The sequence below is a fragment of the Macaca nemestrina genome, chromosome 4, assembly GCF_043159975.1.
Source record: "Macaca nemestrina isolate mMacNem1 chromosome 4, mMacNem.hap1, whole genome shotgun sequence".
NCBI lineage: Eukaryota > Metazoa > Chordata > Mammalia > Primates > Cercopithecidae > Macaca > Macaca nemestrina.
The window spans coordinates 117,582,210-117,598,211 of NC_092128.1; the positions used below are offsets into that span (position 1 = coordinate 117,582,210).

The window sequence follows — 16,002 nt, forward strand, 5'->3', positions numbered from 1 at the left end:
AACTTCCAACAGTTTTGAAACTCAAGGTTTGAAAGCCAGCAGGCCCCACTGTCCTCTCTAGCTGTGTCCCTCCCTCACGGCCACAGAACCACAAGAGCCCTATGGTGTGTGGTTTGTTTACAGCCTTCTTAAACTGGGGCCACTAGGACTGCATCTAATGCTGCAAAAGTAACCTGGCCTGGAACTAATAAGCAATTACAGAAAGATTGCTGGATATAAGCTTAATGTACAAATGGTCAATTGTTTTCCTACAGACCAGCAATAAACAAGTAAAATTTGAAATTAAATACACAATACCATTTATAGTAGCACCTCCCAAAAACTACTTACATTTAAATCTAACAAACTACAGACAAGATTTATATGAGGAACACTATAAAACTTTGAAGAAAGACACAAAAAACTAAATAAATGGAGAGATATTCTATATTCATGGATAGGACTCAACTTTTGTCAAGATGTCAGTTCTTCCTAACTTCATCTATAGATTCAACACAATCTCAATAAAAATCCCAGCAAGTTATTTTATGTATACTGACAAAGTGATTCTACAGTTAATACAGAAAGGCAAAAGACCAAAAATAGCAAACACAATATTGAAAGAGAAGAGCAAAGTTGGAGGACTGACATTATTTGACTTCCAGGATTACTATAAAGCTAAAGCAATCAAGAAAATGTGATATTGGTGAAAGAACAAATAGGTCAATTAAAGAACTCGAAAGTAGACCCACGTGAATACAGCTAACTGATCTTAGACAAAACAGCGAAGGCAATACAACTGCGAAAAGACCGATTTTTTAACTGGTGGTACAGAAGCAACTGGACATCTGCAGGCAAAAAAATAAAAAATGAATCAAGACACAGACCTTACCTCCTTCACAAAAATTAACTTAAAATGGATCATAGACTTAAAGGTAAAATTTGAAACTATAAAATCTAGCTGGCCTTGGGTTTGGTGGTGAATTTTAAGATACAATACCAAAGTCCCAATCCATAAAATAAGAAATCAATAAACTGGGTTTTATTAAAATTAAAAATTTCAATGAAGGGGCCGGGCACGGTGGCTCAAGCCTGTAATCCCAGCACTTTGGGAGGCCGAGACGGGTGGATCACGAGGTCAGGAGATTGAGACCATCCTGGCTAACACGGTGAAACCCCGTCTCTACTAAAAAAAAATGCAAAAAACTAGCCGGGCGAGGTGGCGGGCCCCTGTAGTCCCAGCTACTCGGGAGGCTGAGGCTGGAGAATGGCGTGAACCCGGGAGGCGGAGCTTGCAGTGAGCTGAGATCTGGCCACTGTACTCCAGCCTGGGCGACAGAGCGAGACTCTGTCTCAAAAAAAAAAAAAAAAAAAAAAAAAAAAAGAATGAAAAGGCAAGCCATGAAATGGAAGAAAATATTTTCAAAAGGCCTGTCAGGTAAAGCACTAGTGTCTAAAATACACAAATAACTCCTAAAATTTAACAATAAGAAAACAAAAACCCAATTAAACAAACAAGCCAAAGGCCTCTATGGACACCTCACCAAAGAAGATATACAGATCGTAAATAAGCATCTGAAAAGGCGCTCCACGTCGTAGGTCATCAGAAACAATGAGATACCACTACGCTACTATTAGAAAGGCCACAATCCAGAACACTGGCAACACCAAATTCTGGTGAGGATGTGGGGCAACAAGAACTCACATTCATTGCTAGTGGGAATGCAAAACGGGACAGCCACTTTGGAAGACAGTTTGCCTGTACCTTATAAAACTAAACACACTCTTACCATACAATCCAGGAATGCGCTCCTTGGTATCTACCCACAGGAGCTGAAAACATATATCCACTCAAAAACCTGCACATGGGTGTTTACAGCAGCTTTATTCATTACTGCCAAAACCTGAAAGCACCCACAATGTCCTTTAGTAGGTGAATGGGTTACTAAACTGGTACACCCAGACAATGAAATACTCACTGATAAAAAAAATATGAGCTATCAAGCCATAAAAACACATGGAGGAAACTTAAATGCATATTACTATGTGAAAGGAGCCAACCTCAAAAGGCTATGAACTGTATAGTTTCAACTATATGACAATACTGGAAAAGTTGAAAATATGGAGACAAAAAAAATGAGTGGCTGCCTGGGGTTGGCTGGGGAGAGAGGACGAACAGAAAGAGCACAGAGGATTTTTAGGGCAATAAAACTATTCACTATGATACTGTAACAGCGATTACCTGTCATTATGCATTTGTCCAGACCCACAGAATGCATGACATCAAGGTGAACCTAAATATCAAGTCCCTGAACTAGGGACTCAGGCTGTGTTAATGCAGGTTCATCAACTGTAACATGTGCACCACTTTGCTGGGGGATGTTGACAGCAGGGAGGCTATGCGTGTATATGGTGTATCTCTGTACCTTCTTCTCCATTTTGCTGTGAATCTGTCACTGCTCTAAAAAAGAAACTCTACGAACACATTTTTTTTAAAGTGACCTGCTCTCTCTGGCGAGCTGGTTCTTGGTTGTTGCATGTCTCACTGGGGTTGCTGGCAGTGTGGGTCAAATCGTTGACTCATGTCAAGTGACTTGTTGAGTCATGTCTCTGGAACATTTTAAATTTACAGCTGCCGAGACAGGTCACCCACATCCTGTCTTACTATATTTTCCCCCAAACTAAATCCAGGGCTTGACATTTATTCCACTGAATTTAGTCTTGCTCAAGTTAGACCGGCTCATGAAGCCCTTGTTGATGTCCCAAAAACTGCACCCCACCCAGCTCTGTGCAAGCTTCTATAAAAGGAAACCTCCTTCAAGGCTCACAGAAAAGAAAGGAAACCTGAATACTGAAAGTGCAAAAGGAAGTTGTGTCAGTGAGTCCTTTTTCTCCCCAGTCACCAGATATAGAAACAGAGCTGCATTTACTGACCTGCCCCCTGCTTCAACAGCTCAGCTGCTGAATTGGCTGCTGTTTGGGGAGAATTTTCTGCTATTTCCTCCAATGGATCTGTAGGAAGGGGCAAGAAAATATAGAAATGAGTCCTGCTCCTGACCAAGAATCCTCATGACAAAGTTAGACAATTTGATGACAGAATTCCCAGATGGTGACATGCAATGGTTTTGCAGAGTCAAAAGTCTCTTTGGGACAATAATCCGGCCCACAGAAACCATGATCACATTCTGAACAAAAGTAGAGATGAAAAGGCCTAACAAAATATTTTTCTAATCACTGAATTAGTCACATGAATAATGACACTTTGAAAGGTAAATCACATTTACCTGTATATTAAGTGAGACCATTTTTATGTGAAGTTGTGACTGCTTAGGAAAGTGGGACATACAGTCACATCGCCCTGACATGCTGTGGGTGCTATTTAATTTTATTAAGGATATTATGCAACAAACATAAAAGTAAAAAGAACAGCGCATCCATCGTCTAAGTTCAACAACATCAACATTTTGCCCATTTTGTAGAAATGTAAAAATTAAATGTCAATGACCCTGAAGCCTTCTTTGTCTGAGGGTTTTATATTTTTAAGCTATAGAATCTTTGGTCTATAGAAATCTTTCATCAAAATCCATGAAGTAAAGCTATCTGGGAACTGTCAATGAAGCAGAATCTCTTCTTCTCTCCTTGCTTTGGGTGAACTCATTGGCCTTTTCTTGGGTTCAACCACGAGAATACAAAAAAACTTCCAGTCTTATTATTTTTCTCAGTGGATCTTTATGGATCTCTAAAACTGGCGGCCTTGACTGCAGACAATCTACACAGAGCCAGACTAGCACTGAGGACCCCTTACCTCTCTCTGGGATAAGGAGCTTGCACGGCAAGGCCAAGGGCGTGATGGAATGCTGGCACACCAAGGCTGTCAGGCTTCCTGCAAAGTGGACAGAGAGCAAACAAGAGTCAACAACCACTGTAGGTGCTGTGTGCTCAGCCAGTTTATCAGCTGGAATGAAACTGATGCAAAGGCTGAGTCCTTATCTTTTCAGCAGCTGGTATGTTAGATTAATGTGCAGCTTTGTGCAAAACTTCAAAGAAGTAACAAGTTCCACAAGATAGTTGAGAGGTAAGTAAAGTGAACTGTTGATCATTCTTACCATAGACACATCATTACGAAATTATAAAGACTAAAGCATATGGTTTGCTGGATCTTGAATCAAGCCAACTCTAACTTTAACCTTAAATATTGCCCCTGCACAATGCTTCTTAACAAAGCTCTAATAACGATGATGCCTAAGGCTGCACTGTGCTTTGTGTGGCTGGCTCAAGTCATCTTTCCAACAAGCTCGTGAGGTAGGGAAGGTTCCCAATTTGCAGGGATGGGAGGGTGCTCTGTTGGGAGCTCTGTGCTGTTCCTTGTGCTGTGGGATAGGGTGACGCTGGAGCTCCAACCTTCTCAGGACTTATCTGCTTGCCAACTAGGACAGAATCTTATTGATGTCTGTAATTGCTACTTCTGATACGTTGCTTTTCATTTGTTTGGTTTTGACAAAACTTTTAAGAACAATTTCAAATCTAGTTTATCTTAAAGATAATAATTCAGATTAGTGGGATTTCAGAACTGGGGAATGAAATATGAATAAACCATCACAAGAGTGATGGTACCAAATCTCAGGTCGGTGAGCAGAGGGAATCCAGGCCTCATGAGTTCAGAACATTGACAGCAACCTCTCAAGCAACTCACCGAAATATGGTTCATTCGAGCACCCTTTCAACCGCACTCCCTTCGGGGTACACTCGATCAAAAAGTGCCTGACGAGTTCATTGGCCAAATCTCCAGCTGTGACAAGAAATGTAAAGAAAGAAGCATTTTTTGAAAAGGGGAGCATGGGAGAATTCAATAGACAGAACATAAAAGCCAGGAGCTACAGGTGAGAAGTTTCTTCTCTGAATACGAGTCGAGCCACTGCAGAAGAGGCTGCCAAGAACCATCTTCATCCTAGGAATGGTAGCCGGGCTGCAGGACGACTGGATGAGCACAGGCTAGGCCAGATACGGGGTGGGAACGCTTGCAATGACAGTGTGGGGGCTGGAGAGGTACCTTGGGAAAGGCCCTCAAACATTTTGCAAGAATCCCCAATGAAGGGGATGAGCTTGCAGCTAAGAAAGAGGATTATGAATCTCCAGTTGAATCCCCTCCCAAAGAGGAGAGGTGAGAAAGGCTCAGACACAAAATGATACCTAGAATGAATCGCTAAAAAGAGCTGGAAGGAGGTCAGTCTTCCGAGTGGGATTTAACCAGGAACCTGGATCTGCAAAATCTTCCAGAAAGCAAGCACTCAGCTGCACAGGAGCAGCACTCTACCACATTGCTATTAATAGTAAACAGTACATCTGCTTCAGGCCAGCCCATGAGTCCAAAGAGAAAACACATCATAAAAAGCCACTGAATGGCGAAACCGTCTGAGAGTGGAAAAGTACAAACAGCATAACCAAAAGAACAAGAAGTCGCTGCCCTATGCTAATGAGTCCAACAGACCTTCACAGTGTGCTGTATTTCTGTGCTCCAGTGCTTCCTTCATCACCCTCCACTGGGGCATGTCTGCCTAAACTTCTAATATTTCTGATGTTGGAAACCTCCTGGCAGGACCCACTGGAGTTGGGCTTGATCCCCAGTGCCCTGCCCACAGTAGGCTTCCAAAAGATGTTTATAAACATGACAAATATCACTGTGTCAGCATTTCACAAGGGCAGTAAAGTTTGCAGAAAAGGAAATGATCAGATTCCATAAAAGGCTGTGTTGAATTAAACCGGGATAAGAACATACTATCACATTCAGTTGTGGGAGGAAAATGATGCCTGGCTTCCAAACTGAAGGGGACACCAAGCGTGGATCTGGGTGCCACTCATGAGACTTGGCTAGTGGGAAGTCCTTCTAGCCAGGGATCTCTGGAGAACGGCATCCAGAACGTCCCTAGCTGTCCATCTCCAGTTTACTGGAAGAGGTATGGTGAATGGCTGTGGCTCTTTAAGAGCTGGTAAACTCTTTGCTCAAATCTGTCCTTGAATTGTGAAACCTGAATGTCAAATCCAGGGGCAGGGTGAAGACGCAGCAGCCAGATAAGATTTCACCCAGAGGCCACCAACAATGCTGGGTTTCCTGAAGTCTGCTATTCTAACATCCCCTATTTTGTTCCCTTCATCTTCAGATTGAGTCCAAAATCTGTCAGAGAGGCAAGATGCACACACAGAGGTAAAAATAGTTATAGTCTCTCATCTAGACTCCAAAGACAATGCATGCAGAAATGTTATTTGTCCTTGCTTTAAAACTTCACACGGAAACCAAGGAGCCATGTAAAACCATCCATCATTCCTGCTCTCCCAATAATCTGTCATCTCTGCAGACTTGCCAGATGCGCTTGGTCCTGCGACCCTTTTTCCTGCCATCATTATTCAGTTTGCTTCCAAATAAGGCTTGAACAGTCCTCAACAATCAGGTCTAATCCAGCTCTCCAGTTACAAAACCCCCTATTTCCACTCAGAAGTAGCATCTTGTTTGGCTTCTTATGCTGGAATTCTGGATGCTAGAAGGTCCTACTTTTCAAGAATTACCTGTTCTTTCTCCCCTACACAACGCCTTCTCTCCACGTCGCTTCAAGACAGTCAGTATCCACAAGCTTCGGGGCTGAGCTTTGACTGAGCCCCGGGTCCTTCCCAGCCTCACTCCCCACCCCATCCACTCTCACACCATTACCTGTGCCAAAATGAACCCATCTATGTTCCCTGGAAATGCTACAGCCCTGCCTGAGGCTGGACCTCCTGGAAGCCAAATCATGCATTCCACAGGGTGTAACTCCAAGGCGATTTTCTCCAGGAAGCATGAAGCAGAGGTTTCATCCGAGGATTTGGAAAAATCTTCTCGGGTGTTAGGCACAGAGCATGAGGGAACCAGGTGGGTGTCTTACTTTTCTGTAAACACAGGGAGTTTGAAATCCGAGCTGCTTCTGATTTCCCCACTCCTAGTGAGTCAAGTTCCCCTTACAGGGAACCAAAAACTTGCAGTGTCCCCTCAGTCCACAATTTCCATTTGGGTGGGGAGACAGAGTGAAAGAATAGCTTCCCTTTCCTTAGAGTCTGCGGCATGGTAGCACACAAAGATGAGTATAACGGGGCAAAACGGGCAGGGGGAGAAAAAAGGAAAAAAAAAAAAGAATAAACTGAAAATCAAGTGTCCACCAACAATAGAACGGATCAATTGGTTGCAGGATTTTCATAAGATGGAAAGCCACGAACTTCCAAAGAGAACAACAGCTACAAGCAACCTTAGAAATATGATCGGTGGATGCTGGCGAGGTTGTGGAGAAAAAGGAATGCTTTTGCACTGTTGGTGAGAGTGTAAAATAGTTCAACCATTGTGGAAGACAGTGTGGCGATTCCCCAAAGACCTAGAGGCAGTAATACCATTGGACCCAGCAATCCCATTACCGGGTATTATACCCAAAGGAATAGAAATCCTTCTATTACAGGTTGGTGCAAAAGTCATTATGGTTTTTGCCATGACTTATAATGCAAAAAGGATTCAGGCAGGCATACTCCTTTACCTGCATTAGAGATCTCTCATGAGTCTAGCCTTAGTCTAGTATCACTTTTAATCCATCTAAAAATACCCTACTGGGTATAGATACACTTTTTTAGATACACTATTCTTGTATACAAGAATAGTTCTCGTAGTATGCTAGTTTTCACATAAAAATGTGTATTTGCCTGCATTTGGACAGGTAATCAGTGAAAAGACACACATGAATCTACTCCAGATGGTTGCCCAAAGGAGGTGAGAGGGTAGTGAGGCAGATGGAGCCGAAATGGAAGCAAAACGGGCTTAGTGGATGCCTTATCCTATGGTTCTAATTTTTGAACAATGATATGGATTATCTATTCAAAACAAAAGAAAATAAAAGTAACAAATTAATGTTCTTTCTTAAATAAGGTGAATACTTTGTAAAATATACCTGAAAAAAATAAATACTAAGAATAAAATTTGTGAGTATTGTTAAAGTCATCTTCTATCTTATTAGCCTAATAATAAACCAACAGAGCTTCTCTGTGGATGAGCTGAACAGACCAATAGGGAGTGGTAACCTTACCTTTCTTGTTCAGCTGCAGGACTGAAGGTGGGGGTGTGGCCACCTTCATGGCCAGGCCATAGGCCCCTCGGAAGGAATGGCTATCTCGAACGATGAATGAGCCTGGCTCCTTATCCTTCAACATGGCGATAGCTGGAGAAAGGGAGGAGAAAGACAAGAATGTCTGCCGGGTGGACAAAGGTCTATGCCCACTCATAACCTTGGGACAGGTCCTCTTCCCCTTACTCTTTTTGCAAATTGGGTCAGTGGGGACCTGGCCGGGATCCCCCTGCTTGGCTGGAAGAATATGTCCATGCAGTTGAGGGGCCCTCAGGGAGGTCTCTGTGGTATCATGTATGTTTCAAGGGTGGGCCTGCCTGTTGAGGAGGCAGAAGGGACAGGAACATCCCCGTCTTTAGTTAAGACTGAGGTGCCGGGCACTGTCCTGTGGGCTGCCCATGGAAAAACACAGGATTTTTGTTAATCTCACAACACCTGTGATGTCCAAATGATGGTCCCCACCTGAGAGCCCAGGAAACCGAGGCTCACGCTGAGTAAGTAACAAGATCAGGTCCAAACATACACAAAGGGGAGAGACAGGCAGTGGGAGGGCAGCTGTTGCAGCACACCTGCCGCTGCTTGGACATTGCATCCTGTGGCATTTTTCTTAAAGGTTTTAGAACATGGACTCTTCCAACAGCATAAAAGGAAAGAAGGTTTTTTTTGTTTTTTTGGTTTTTTTTTTCAGACGGAGTCTTGCTCTGTTGCCCAGGCTGGAGTGCAGTGGCGTGGTCTCGGCTCACTGCAACCTCCACCTCCTGGGTTCAAGCGATTTCTCCTGCCTCAGCCTCCCAAGTAGCTGGGACTACAGGCGCCGGCCACGTCCGGCTAATTTTTTGTATTTTTAGTAGAGACGGGGTTTCACCACGTTAGTCAGGATGGTCTCGATCTCCTGACCTCGTGATCCACTCGCCTCGGCCTCCCAAAGTGCTGGGATTACAGGTGTGAGCCACTGCACCCGGCCAGGAAAGAAGTTTCTAATTACACTTTCTGATGATAGAAAGGGCATACCCAAAATGTTACTGAAAATTTGATACAAATTCCAAGATTCACCAAGAAAGTAACAAAAACCTGGCCTGAAGTGGCCCTCTACCCCATGGCTCCATGGCTGATGTGGCCAATGAGCCCAGCCTGGGTGGGGCTGAGGACACGTTCTCCATGTGCCCGCCAATCCAGGGCCTCACACAGTGGGTCCCCCAGGTTCCCTGGTGAGGCTGGTAGGCATTCAGCTAATCATAATCATTGCTTCAAAAAATCTCTCCCCTTAATGGCCAAAATCTGGCATTTCCCACTTCATGACATGGGAAGAAGAGGGAGTAGGTTAGGGTAATAGTAACCTCAACTTGATGCTGCTCAGACAGGCCAGAGTGTTCCCTGATAACTAGACTATATCTCAGAATTTCTTTTCTAGGCATTTACTGTTTATTTTACAAAAGGGGGAAAACTGGGGATTTAGAGTATAAGATTATAATTACAGCCATGGAAATGCTGCCTTTCTGGAATGCCAAAGGCTCTGTCTGGAAGTGATCAGGGCACAGAACATGAACCAATAAGTGGTGGGATGCCCCCGGCATGCCTCAGTAAATACCTCCATGGCGCTCTCCCAGAGAGGCCCCTCACGTGCCCCCAGGCCTGCCCGGACCCACAGCCAGGGAATCTGTCTGGCCATAGGATGAAACAAATGGTTTCTTTTACACATTAGTCAATGCTCTGCACTGTGGCCCTGTGTACAGGATGAGGTCACGGGGGAGGAGCTCAACACGCCCCTGGGGATGAAGCAGGAGCTTCTAAACTGCACGCAGGGGGACGGATGGGCAGGAAAACACAGGCAGGCTCACCGTGCATGCCCGAGACTGCTGGTAGCTCCAGCCAGGCCTGTAGCCGCCCACACAAGGGACCCAGGGCTGGGAGGGGGGCAACCTCCTGGAGCAGGGTCATGGGAATAAACCCTGAATTCTGGTGCATGTTTTCTCACAGCATAGTCTATAAACTTGAGGGCTAAACGTGCATTACTTTTTTTCAATTTTTAATTTTTATTTTTTTGAGACAGTCTCTCTCGCTCTGTTGCCCAGACTGAAGTGCAGTGACGCAATCATAGCTCACCGCAGCCTCAACCTCCTGGGCTCAAGCGATCCTCCCACCTCAGCTTCCTGAGTAGCTGGGACTACAAGTGTGCACCACCACATCCAGCTAATTTTTTTAGATTTTTGGTAGAGACAGTCTCACTATGTTGCCCAGGCTGGTCTTAAACTCCAGGGCTCAAGTGATCCTCCCACCTCAGCCTCCCTAAGTGCTGGGATTACAGGAGTGAGTCACTGTGCCAGGCCTACTTTTTCTGTTTTTCCCAAGTAGGACAAAAAATTGCTTACATTTTGTTTCAACTGTGATATACCTCAGAGCTTTTCTTTTTGTAAGTCATGGTTTTACTTCCCTGTGGTAAATGAAGTGTAGAAGCCTTACAGGACTGAGACCTTAGGCACATGTGGATGGCAGTGGAGGGAACGCAGGCTTTGCTCCGCCCAGTTCTCCTCAGGCCGGAAGGGAAGCCCCAGCTGCCAGGCTGCAAGAGTGCGAAGGGGCTGTGCTCTCCTGCGCCGGCAATGGGAATAAGAGGAGAATTTTAGATCCGTTGTTTTTCCAAACAAAAGTGGGCTGAGGAGCCTGGTGTGCTGAAGTTGTAAAAATGAGCGTCCACACACTGCACACGGTAGCTGCGTGCTCCACCCTGGTACTGGCAGATGGGGGTGGGGAGAGGGGAGGCAAGCGAGTCTACTCTCACCATCTCACACTGTCTCACCCTGCAACGAGTAATTTCACAGCATCTGGAGAAGCAACACCCCAGAAGTACAACTGGGACGGTAGTACTTAATTTTGATTTTACATTAAGGTCCTCTTATCCTCCTGAGGCATTTTTATGTTAGCTTTAGGAAACCTTAAGGAATTAAGTATGTGACAAATTGCACTCCCAAAGAGGCTATCTGGGTGTTTTTTTCCCTTCTGCATCACCCTGAAATGTCATTGCAGCTTTTCTAGAAAAAGGCACATCTGACAGTTAAAACCCAAATAAATGACACCCATGGGCAGCCTTCTGCTGTTTGGAGACTCTGACACAGGCAGTAGAAGGTTCGTCTGCACAGGTGTCTTCTATATAAAATATGTAGAAAATGGAGGTTATCCTTTTAGAGCACAGCTGGAAAAACTAACACTCAATGCACATGTTGGCCATCCTGAGATGCGGTCCTCCCAGCAAACCTTCTACAATGTGTGCTGAAGACCAGGCACATGCCAACAGCAGCCCCTACACGTACTGCACATCCACATCCACTTATCCTGCATCTACCAGGCGCCAGCAAGGGCAGGTACCTTCCACATGGCACCACTCACAGCAACCCCCCACGGCAGGCTCGAACCTCGCTACCCTGCTGAGTTAAGCCAGCAGTGCGCTCCAACCCAAATCTGTCTGTTTCAGATCCCTCTGCTACAATGACATTGCACGATAAGAGGAGGGGGCATCCAGCCCCACACATCACCCTGCTCTAGAAGATGGCGCCAATAGAGTGGAAGGGTCCGTGCAGAATCTCCTAGGCCATGGTGCTGGATAGGCACCTCTGAGTCTGGCCAGCTGGAGGAGGTGCCGAGGCACTGGGGGCCACTGTCGTTGGGATTCTTGAGACACAAGCAGGGCCTTGGTGGTGGCAACAGGCACACAGCATCCGGCCACAGAGGGGCCCTCGGCCATGGTGGGCAGCATTTCACAAAGGCCAATTCAGGGAAATGAAGGTCTTTCCAGGCCACGGGCTTTTTTTCTCTCTCTTCCACTTAAAATGACAATCGCTTCTTTGAGATCAGAAGAGATGCACATTCTTACCATTTCTATCATCTACATAACTGAATAGCAGAATTTCAGTGGAGAGCTGGACAGTGCTATTTTTCTGCCACTCAACTACTCATCTCTAGGCATTCCTGAGGCATCTTCATAAGGAGAGAGCTTTATTTTCTTCTGAAGTTGAGATAAAGAGGCACAGAGGAGCCAAGTGGGTCTCCTGCTGACTGCGGGCAGCTTGTCATTTCTCACCAGCTTAAACCAACCCGTTCCCTCTCTCACTCCAGCCACCACCAGGAGACCACTGGGATTCACTTTGGTCCCTAGGAATCCTGACTCTGTCTTCCAGGCACTGGAGCCATGGCCCCGCCCTGCCGTGCCAGTCACACACCATCTCTTCTGAGGTATATCCAAACTCTATGCACTGCCAAAATGAGGTATCCAGAGGAAGGTACACTCAGCTGAGACACGCATCCATTCCACAGCCAAGGGAAGCACCCTGTGAATTCTGCTCATTGCCCAGGGGCTGCCTCCAAGTAAGAATGCCCAGAAGAGCTTGCTAACCTTCCTCTCCCACATCTCTTCTATTCATGCTCCGGTAAAAAGTAATGCTCAAAACATTCAAATATTTATTGCTCAAAAATTAACATTAACGATTTCAAATTTAAAAAAGAATGCCTGACACTATAACAAGCAGAGAGATGCTCTGCCTGGTTTGTGTGTGAGGCATGCGGTTAAGTCCACAACCGGGTCTCATTATTAAGTGCTTATATAGGTGTTCACGAACACACAGAGTCCCTGACTTCTCAGAGCAGGGTGTCTCTCCTGCTTCCTCACCCTGTCCTCTGTGGTTTCATGGAGATGCAGGAGAGTGTGTCTCCTCCTTACAGTCAGCAGTTGTGGGCTGGCATCACTGGTAAGCCACTGGCTGGTGCAAGCAGCCAGAAATTACACCCTACACGCTGGAATGCTCATGGCTGGGGCCCATTCCTCACCAACTCTCTCATTAGTAGTGAGTGTTTCCCTATAAAAACGTAAAGTTTGTAGCATTTCCCCAGGAGGCATGGAATAATGTGTGGGCCCTGCTCGAACTCAATCCATAACAAGGCCACGGCTGCGTGATGTTCCCACTGCGGGGCCCATCCTCACACAAGGCAGCGAAGCAGGCAGGATGGCAGATGCCCAGGGAGGCCCTCATCCTCCCCACGTACCTTGTTCTCTTGAAATATCCGCCTTGTACCAGAACTTGGAAGTGTCTTGAACAAATTTCACAATCACAAGTTTATCACCTGGACTATCTGTAAAGCAAAATTTAAAAACAGTGACCATGATGGACACTTTTCTTCTTGCTGTGATCCCAGAAGTCCAAATCCCATGGCAAGGGCAAGCAAGCGAGGGATGTTCTAAGGAAAGGGAACCCTGCCTTTGAAATGACTGAGATAGATGAGGCAGTGACAGCTTTATAACACAAAACAACACAACAGGATGCTTGGATTGGGCCTTTCCAATATATTTTTAAGAATACATAGGAAGGCAGCAAGGAAACAGAGGGCAAAGTTGGTGTTGTTTAACCCATAGACCACATTGCTTCTTATACACTTGAAATATTTCATAATTGCGTTTAGGATGAATTCATTTAATTTGACAAGGAATTTGTTATTTACAAAAAGCCATGTTCCCAAGTGAAACGGAAAATAGAACCACTGCAGATGTCTGCACTTTCTACAACTGGAAGGAATCCAAGGTGGCCAAACACAGAAGCCAAGAAGAGTGAATGAGAAGCCTGAGCCAGTGCTTGGCTTTGGACCAGGAAAATGGAAAAGTACCCCAACGGCTCTGGATTTTCTCTCCAGGTGCCCGGCCCAGCACTAGAGATGTGCCAGCTCAGCTGCAGGTCTGAACCCTTCCCTTCCTGAGTGAATGGACAGAGGGGCCCTCCCACCCGCTGCAAACACACCTACCTGGCAGAGGTGAGGCCACCTCTGAAGCCTTGGAAAAGTCCGGAAGGACATTCGGGAAGGGGATACTGATGGTGCTCCCGCTGTGCGGGCTGGAGAAGCCACTGGAGGAAGGGGAGACTGAGCCCAAAGAACGATCCCCCTCCGAGGCCCGCTTCTTCTCAGGGAGGGGCGGCTGCCCGGGCAGGGTCACGCCCTGGCCCTGCAGGCCTGGACTGTGGTGGCTGCTGTGTCCAGGCGCCACCGTGAGAAAGTTGTGGGACAGGAAGCCATTGTCGGCAGCCCCTGTAGCTGTCAGCGGGATGCCGGGGGTCGGTGATGCTCCATGAGAATTGGCCAGCAAGGCCCCCAGGTCCTCCTCGGGCGGAAGGCCACTTCCCACTGGGGCGGCGCCGAAGCCCAGGAAGGTCTGGCTGCTGGGGGGCGCCAGGGAGTCCGGTGGCTCTGCTAGGGACAGCTCATGGCTGTGGAAAGAAGCCTGGAGCTCTGACGGCGGGAAGCAGGACAGCACTGGGGAGTCCTTCCTGGTACCGGATAACTCAGCACTGAGGGGACTTCCGGTGGGCCGGCCGCTCCCCAGCAGGGAGACCGTGGGCTTGGGGCTGCTCTCCACCCACTGGCGTTCTGCAGAAGAGGAGCTGTCCAAAAGACAAGCCGACCAAGACAGCACGTAAGGTACAAAGAGACACCTAAAGAACAGCAAGCGTCACCCACATGGGAAGACAGGGATGGGGAAGTGGGTGCTGAGGCCCTCCAGGCAGCACAGGAGGGATTTTCCAAACTATGTACACTAAGGCCCTCTCTGAGCTCATGCTGCCTGCCTTTCAAGCCCCCACTTCATGCCCAGATGCTGCAGCCCGCATGAGGGCACCCAGGGGAGCCACCCCACGAAGGCCTCCACATGCACAGAATGCTGCTCCCTCGGCCCCTGCGCCTTCCCTCCTGCGCATTCCCTCCTGCATCTTCACCGGGTCAAGGCCCTTTCTTCCTTTAACACGCAGCTCAGCTGTGTACCCATTGGGAAGCCTTTTCCCAGCCCTTGCCCAGCACCTACGGCCACATACACATGTGCCCTCGGGAATAGAAATGCCCTCCCGTCTTGTCCCACAGCACTAGGCAGGGATGCCACCCACATTCATCCCCTGCAGTGGAGCCACTGGTTCACTGCAGGTCCCCTCCTCCTCGCAGCATGATCCTTCTGCCCCATGTCCTTTATCTGCCAGACACACCATCAGTCCTCGATCCATGCTTGCTAGATGAACCAGCTGATTAACGGATACGACAAAGACTACTGGAAATTACCACCCACTTATGAGTATGGAAAGACAGCTAAAACCACACCACGTCACACACATATTTCACTAACAATGGAACACTCATGGGTACAGAGTCTATGTATAATGTCCTTAGATGAGGGCTCCTCTTTTATTTTAAGGAGAACGGAGGTAGAATTTAAAAAGTTAAATAGGGAGCTATGTGTCCATACAAAAAAGCATACAGAAACTTATTCCTATTCTGAGCAAGAGGAATGGTCTCACATATGAATTTCCTCAGGGGCAGTATCTTTCTGAAGCAGAAATAGGCCATTTTTTCCTGTTAATACCCACCCCCTCCCACCCCCCGGTCTTTCTGTTAACCAGAATCCTTCTAAGACTGATTTTTCCTCTATTTCCTGTATGTCCCTATATTTTTTCATATGTCACCACACAGCCCTGGTCCCCTGCCCCGCCCCATCTTCAGGCCAATCCCTGCCTGGTCTAGCTTCAGCTTCTCTGAAGAGCAAGCCCCCACTGGTCCCACACGCCTCTCAGCATTCTGTGTCTTTGGGGAGGTTGTGCCAAGTTTAAAGATCCATCTTCTTACCCCTCTCTCCTCTGCCCGGGGCTGTTGCTGGAAACGGTGCAGGAAGAAGCAAAAGCCTGCTGAAAGGAGGGCGTTGAGGGCGCGTCGGCCCGGAGCATCATGGATTTGGGTCCGATGGGGCTCTCTGACATCCCCACAGTGTGACTGAGCGTCTCAGGGCAGCCTCGTGGTTCTGTAGCGGGAACACAGAAAGCAGAGAGACCTCAGTTGTAGGACTGGAGAAGTCATAATCTCTGCCACTTTTGCA

At 46.9% G+C, this 16,002-nt stretch overlaps 1 protein-coding gene across 11 annotated transcripts in view; it reads right to left on the reverse strand.

Moving 5' to 3' along the window:
* LOC105492346 (tensin 3) overlaps nucleotides 1–16,002 on the reverse strand; it is a 308,210-nt gene that overhangs the window by 12,861 nt on the left and 279,347 nt on the right. For all 11 annotated transcript variants that reach the window (XM_011759351.2, XM_011759360.2, XM_071095157.1 and 8 more), the window contains 7 exons: nucleotides 15,756–15,927; nucleotides 13,896–14,530; nucleotides 13,146–13,232; nucleotides 8,073–8,204; nucleotides 4,673–4,768; nucleotides 3,785–3,862; nucleotides 2,914–2,991 (listed from right to left, as the gene is read on the reverse strand). In XM_011759351.2, the coding sequence (XP_011757653.2) occupies nucleotides 2,914–2,991; nucleotides 3,785–3,862; nucleotides 4,673–4,768; nucleotides 8,073–8,204; nucleotides 13,146–13,232; nucleotides 13,896–14,530; nucleotides 15,756–15,927 (1,278 nt within the window). The remainder of the gene's footprint in view (nucleotides 1–2,913; nucleotides 2,992–3,784; nucleotides 3,863–4,672; nucleotides 4,769–8,072; nucleotides 8,205–13,145; nucleotides 13,233–13,895; nucleotides 14,531–15,755; nucleotides 15,928–16,002) is intronic.